General features: G+C 38.9%; 1 protein-coding gene across 1 annotated transcript; it reads right to left on the minus strand.

Moving 5' to 3' along the window:
- Positions 1-509: 509 nt before the first annotated feature.
- Positions 510-6,745, minus strand: LOC142235278 (uncharacterized). The gene is made up of 2 exons (XM_075306530.1): positions 1,509-6,745; positions 510-1,407 (listed from the first exon to the last, which is right to left on the minus strand). Exons 1-2 carry the CDS (start codon positions 6,743-6,745, stop codon positions 510-512), a joined length of 6,135 nt encoding a protein of 2,044 aa, XP_075162645.1.
- Between the last annotated feature and the right edge of the window lie 358 nt (positions 6,746-7,103).

A 7,103-nucleotide genomic window follows, 5' to 3' on the forward strand; every position in this document is an offset into this window, starting at 1 on the left:
TTTACTTTGACATTTACAAAATAATTTATCGATCGCAGTGAAAAGTATCTATCGACTATTTGGGTATTTGTAAATCCCATAAAGGGATTCAGTAGTGAAAAAATTAATTTTAGTCGGGAAGTGTTCTTAAGTGTTTATGTGGCATAAACATTAGCGCCCGCCTTGCAGGACGCCTGCAAACCAAACAAAGATTGATTTTCAAACCATATCTTAAGTGTTCATGTAAATATGCATTAATGATTTTTAATTTTTCTTTTCTAATTACTAGAAGTAATTTTCATGCTTCATTTACAATATGGAATATATATTATTAATACGGAAAAATAATTCAAGTTTTTTTTTTTTTTTAATATATATATGTATATAAATGAAAAATGTGTGTGTGTATATCAATGGAAAATGTGATGGGCAGTTCACGTTTTCATTTATTCTCTAAGAATCAGTGCATTCTTCAGTGGGTTTTCATTTGACAAAAAATTAAAAATAAAAAATTATAAAAAAAGAACTAATTAACTGGAGCAGGTACCGTAAAGAGACCAACCATAAATAGTGTTTTGGGCTGTTGGCAACCCAGCTCTATGTATGAAACCCTCGCTTATTATGCGTGCGTATACATCTACACCCAATATAATAGAAATTGGACCGGACTTGTAAAATTCCTTATCCGCCAACAGAAGATTCGAAAAATGCTTAGTACATGATGACGAAATTGTTTTACTTGGTGTATGAACCGATATGCGATTATTGACTTTTAACACGGTTTCAATATAGATATCGGAGTCGTAGGTAGACATCAGCGAAAGTGGACAAATTGTTTCTTCGTCTAAAGATAATGTGGTTAATCCAAGTTTGTCTACAACCTTTGAAGATATGCAACTAGATTTCGATCCGGAATCTAAAAGGCATCTTAGAGTATTATTTCCATTTTTAGTGGCAACACATACCAAAACAGTCGGGAGCAATGTAACTGAATTTTGCTTTAATATTGCCGATAACGATGTACTTGCTGAATTGGATGATGTCGGTGCACTTTCTGCTATTTGAGGTTTTTTGGCAAGAGTTGGGCTGGAAGAAGACGATTCTGGTGCTGATTTACGTTGCTTTCGCTGGGTTTCCCTTAGTCTTCTATGTGTGTGTAGCAATGTATGGTGAGCTTTTGTGCAATAATGGCACCCAGTTGTCGTAAAACAGGTATTCCCTGAATGTTCATGTGCCAAACAGTTTTTGCAGTATCCATATTTATTTACGATCTCAAGGCGCTTGACGGTGTTCATATTCAAAAACCGTTTGCATTTTCGCAATGGATGGGGACATCTACATAAGCGGCATATATATGAATTGGTCTTCTTCTTTCCATGATTATTTGTGTTGCTGTTCGGAGTTTTCTTAGTGGCACGCATTGTCGGACTATAAGCAGATCGGAATTCTTATGTTTGAAATGGGTTTATGATCGCAGTGATATGAGGAGTGCTATTTAGGGTGTATTGTCAAACGGAAGGATGACGAGCTTCGTGATTGGGCGGGTTACCATGCCCTTTTGCGTAACGACTTCCGCAACTCTGACCCGATTGTCGGTTCCTGTATAGACCTTCTTGACTCTCCCCAAACGCCAACAATTTGGAGGTAGATTTTCCTCTCGAATAACTACCATAGTATTTTCTTGTAGATTTTCTGTTGGCCGTTTCCATTTATTCCGCTTGTGCAGTTCTTTAAGGTATTCTTCTTTCCAGCGAAGGCAGAAGTGCTGGTGGATTACCTTAAGTCGTTGCCAGCGGTTAACTATGGACATTGGATTTTCATGAGTAGATGGATCGATGGGAACTAAAAGTGGTGACCCTATTAAAAAGTGTCCAGGAGTCAGAGCGGACAGATCTGTTGGTTCCTGGGAGCAAGGTGAAATAGGACGCGAATTTAAACATGCCTCAATTTTTGCCAGGAGGGTTTGAAATTCTTCAAAAGTATGTTTGAAATTCGCTGCCCCTTTTTTGAGATGAGCTTTAAAGCTTTTCACCCCAGCCTCCCACAGCCCACCCATGTGCGGGGCACCTGGAGGAATGAAGTGCCACGTAACATTCTGGTGGGCATAATTCGAAGTGATAAGACGATTGGATGTTAGGAGAAAATCTTTTGCAAGAGTTTTGGATGCTCCTACAAAATTTGTCCCATTATCGGAATACAAATGTAGAGGACATCCACGGCGAGAAACGAACCTACTAAAAGCGCCTAAAAATGCAGCCGTTGAGAGTTCGGATGTAGCTTCCAAGTGGATCGCCTTTGTGGAAAAACATACAAAGACACAAGTATAACCTTTCGAAATGCGACATGCTCGACCGGAATATGACTTAATGTCAAAAGGACCCGCAAAGTCTATGCCGGTGTGAGTGAAAGGACGTGAGTATTCTGCTCGTTGAGGCGGCAGAGCGGACATTAATTGGGTTTGGCATTTGTGTTTATAAAGTGTACATGGCTTACACTTATTTATCGTAGTTTTTATGAGATTTTTTGCTTTAGGTATCCAATACTGTGCTCTGATCAGTTTTAGCATTAATTGGTTGCCTCCATGAAGAGAAATTTCGTGGATGAAGCGAACCAGCAGCCGGGAATACTGGCAGTTATAGGGAATTATAATTGGATGTCTTTCATTGTATGTTAGAGCTGGCGAATTTGATAGTCGACCACACACGCGCATTAGGCCCTCATTGTCCACAAATGGATTCAAACTAAGAAGGGTACTAGAAGTTGCAATACGCTTCTTGGCGGAAAGTGCCTGGTACTCATTGGGATAGTATGCCTTTTGGCAAATAATTTGCAAGCGCTTCTGTACAGTAACAACTTCAAAGGTGGAAACATCCTTAGTTGGCTTATGAAAGTTGGATTTAAAATTGGGATGTGTTCGATAAAAGAATCGATAAATGTATGCAATCACTCTAATCGCTCTTGATAGTGAAGAAAACTTGTCCAGGAGATCATTAAACTCAGTGAAATATGAAAAATTTACTTTTATTGCTTTTCTTTCCAAGTCGATATCTGGCGTGATTAAGTGATTAAAAATTGGCCAACAATCATCGGAATTTCTAAGAAATTCTGGTCCTTGCCACCAAAGTTCATTTTCAATGAGGTCTTGTGGGAGTAAACCTCGACTAGCAAGGTCAGATGGATTGAGTTCAGATACAACGTGATGCCATTTGTGTGGTGGAACAATTTGAATTATTTTGGATACCCTATTGGCAACAAAAGTAGCCCAAAAACAAGGAGGCTTTGACAACCACGAAAGAACTATTGTTGAGTCGGTCCAACAATCTACTGAAAATTCATTTAAATTAAGTTGAGGAATAATATGGTCTATCATTTCGGCGAGCAATGTCGCGCCACATAACTCCAGTCTTGGAATCGACAGAGTTTTTATTGGGGCAACTTTGGTCTTGGAAGCAACCAAATGAGTGGATATGGAATTTCGGTTTTTTATTCGGATGTACAATGCCGCAGCGTATGCTTTTTCTGACGCATCGCTGAAACCATGGAATTGTACCTTACTCTCAGGGCAATAATCGAACCATCTTGGAATTTTAATGGAATTAATATAAGGATAATTGATTTGAAAAGTATTCCACTTTTTCAAGGACTCGTCCGTTATCCTTTCGTCCCATCCCGTGCCATCAATCCATACTTGTTGCATAATAATTTTAGCCACAATAATGCATGGTGACAGCCACCCAACGGGATCAAATAATTTCGAAATCTGTGATAATATTTCTCTTTTGGTGTATGTCGAGGAAGAAGGAAAATTTTGGACAAAAAAGAATGAGTCGGATAAAGCATTCCAACGGATGCCAAGAGTTTTGGCAGTACTGGAGTCATCGAATTCTAAAAAGTCCGCATTTAGTAAATCGGATGGTGGAATGTCGTATAAGATAGCCTTGGAATTAGATGTCCATTTTCGCATTTCAAAACCAGCTGATTTCAAAGCCAAAATCAGTTGGTTTCTAGATTCAATAGCTTCTGGAATTGAATGTGAGCCGGCCAATGCGTCGTCAACGTACATGCAATTGCGAAGGATTTCACTAGCCTTTGGATATTGAGATTGGACATCATCAGCCAACTGTATCATTGTACGTATGGCCAAGTAAGGCGCACAATTTACACCAAAGGTGACAGTTTTAAGTTCAAAATCTTCTAAAGGATTTTGGGGATTTGTCCTAAAAAGGATACGTTGGAAGCTTGTTTGATTCGGATCCACCAGAATCTGGCGATACATTTTGGTTATATCACCATTGAATACATATCGGAAGAATCGCCAATTGAGGATAAGTGTGATAAGTTCGTTTTGTAAAATTGGGCCTGTATAAAGTAAGTCATTCAAGCTTACTCCATTCGAAGTTGGAGCCGAAGCATTGAAAACGACTCGGACCTTAGTGGTCACACTTTCAGGTCTTATTACCGCATGATGCGGTAGGTAATAATTCTTGGAATCCTCATATAAATTAGAAGGGAAAACTTTAGACATATGCTTCAGTGAAATATATTCTGCAAGGACATTGTCATATTCATCCTTAAAGGCAGGAGTACGAATAAGACGGGCCTCATTTCGAAAATACTGGGCCATTGCAATTCTCCTAGATTGAGCAATGTCAATATCCTTTGGATACGCTTCTTTAAAAGGAAGTGATACAATATATCGTCCCTCTTCGTTTCTTCTTGTTGTGTGGACATATAAGCTTTCACAAAATTGGTCAGATGATGAAGTAAATTTCTTCCTGGGAAGATCTTCCACCTCCCAAAAACGTGAAATCTCCTTATCCAGTGAGATTTCACAAAAATAGGATAAAATCGTGGGAGAAAAATTTGTGGAAGGATTTGGAATAGGCCCTGTCAAAACCCATCCGAATACAGTTTCTTGGGCCATTAGTGACCCGCAAATTTGCAGCTTTAGGCCTGGAAGAATTATTGATGGCAAAATGTCCCCCCCTAAAAGGATATCGATTTTGGAGCTTTCAAAGAATTTTGGATCAGCAAGAGGAATATTTGGAAGAGCTGAAAGTGTGCCAATGTCGAAAGTACTCGACGGAAGATTTCCTGAGAGATGAGGAACCACAAGTGCTGAGGCAAAAATTTCTATGGTATCATCAGTGTTAGAGCATAGTAGGAATGAACATTCCTTTTGTACTGACGCTGATATTGTATGATTTAATCCCGAAATCTTAGCATTGGTATGTTTGAATGGAAGTTTAAGTAAATTAAAAAGTCTCTGCGAGATAAAAGTTCCCTCTGATCCCGAGTCAACTAAAGCCCTTGCAGTGTATGTTAGGTCATTGTGCTTAATTCTTACTAAAGCAGTTCCCAGTAAAACACCACGAGAACTAGTCGAAAAACAAGCATTAATTATCCCACTTCCTGATGCAGTAGTGGACTGTAATACTGTTGATGTAGAAGGATGTGGGCATGTATTTGAATCAGAATTTAGACCAGTATTAGATTGGCCACTCTGTGGTTTATGGAGAAGAGAATTATGTTTCTTATGGCATACACGACAGGAATATTTGCTCTTGCAGTCTTTGACTGTGTGGGATGAAGAAAAACAGTTTATACACAAGTTCTTGGATTTAATCTCTGTAAATCTTTGGTTCGGATCAAATTTGAGGAACTTTGGGCACAGACGAATTACGTGAGCCTCTTTTGGGCATAGGAAACATTTTGGTTCCGACACCTTGGTCTGAAACGACTTTACATTTGAGGAATTTGCTCGATTGTGGGGTTTTCCCATTAGAGATTTGGATTTAGTAGTAGAATTCGACTCCTGTTTCCGAATCTCCGATACAGACTCTAATGTCTTATGGCGATTCGTCAGGAAGTCATCTAATTCGGCCCACTTCGGAATGACTGTTTTATCTGAGAGCGTTTGCTCCCATAAAGTTAAAGTGGAGTCTGGAAGTCGATTGGAGCATATAAATGTAAAAATAGGGTCCCACGTATCGACTTGGATATTATATTGTTTGAGAAGGGAGATGCATGTATTCATGTCCCTTTGAAGTTTTTTCAATGCTGTTCCAGATTCCGAAGTGATAGGTGGAAGGCCAAACAAATTCTTCAGCTGAATGTTCACAAGAACTCTCTGGTTCTCATAACGAGCAGAAAGATTATTCCATGCAATTTCGAAGTTATCGTTAGTAAGAGGGAATTTGCTCACGATGTCGTGGGCCTCCCCCCTCGTTCTCTGATTGAGATGGAACAATTTCTCAACAGAGCTTAGCCTCGGATTATTCAGACATACTGCCTTAAATATGTCCCTAAATGTTGGCCATGCTGAGAAATCCCCTGTGAAAGTTGGAATCTCACACGGGGGTAACTTGAAGCCATTCGGGGCTTCGGGAACGTGAATGTGATGGGAAGTCGTGGACTGAGGAACTGGACTTGCATTGGGAGGAGACTGGTCTAATAAAATTTCACGTAGGCGTGCACTACATCGACAATAAGATGCATATGTACTTCTATACTTCGCCTTAACCGTTTCCAACTCGGAAGCCCTCTTATCATCGCCCGATGTATCCCCCTGCTCACCACTTGTCCTCGCTTCAATATCTTGGAGACATTTATCATACGAATGCTTGACCTTTTCCCACAACGGCTTCAATTCTTCCATATGGGCTTCTATGAGAAAAGATGACGACAATGGAGTATTCTTGTCGTTAAGGTTGGCTTCGAAGTCCACCAACCTATCTGAATCACGGATGAACTTATTGAGGGACATTGTAACAAATTATAAGATATATACAATCAACGAAAATAAAAATTCGACACTATTTTGGACGAACTTTTCGAATAAAACGAATACCGTTGAAAATATTTAAAAAAATCAACCAAAAGAAATGGAACACAGATTCTCTATACCAATTTACGATTTATGACTCAAGTTTGAAATACCATTAAAATCCCACAAAACGTATGTGATGCTCGCGGAATAAATGGATAGAAAAAATAAAATATAGCAAAATAAATATATTTTCAAAACCCAATAGGAAGTTATTAATAAATCGAAGAAAATAAAACAATATGAATAAGTAGCATGCGATAAAAAAAAAATAAAATTAAAAAACGTAAGGAAAATT

Source organism: Haematobia irritans, chromosome 4 (assembly GCF_050003625.1).
Source record: "Haematobia irritans isolate KBUSLIRL chromosome 4, ASM5000362v1, whole genome shotgun sequence".
In the NCBI taxonomy this organism is placed as follows: Eukaryota; Metazoa; Arthropoda; class Insecta; order Diptera; family Muscidae; genus Haematobia; species Haematobia irritans.

Excerpts from the sequence above, each read along its gene's own strand:
- LOC142235278 (XM_075306530.1), bottom strand. The coding sequence starts at position 6,745 with ATGTCCCTCAATAAGTTCATCCGTGATTCAGATAGGTTGGTGGACTTC. Across the intron at positions 1,408-1,508 it reads GTAACCCGCCCAATCACGAA|TCCGACAATGCGTGCCACTA; the intron begins GCTCGTCATCCT and ends ATCTGCTTATAG.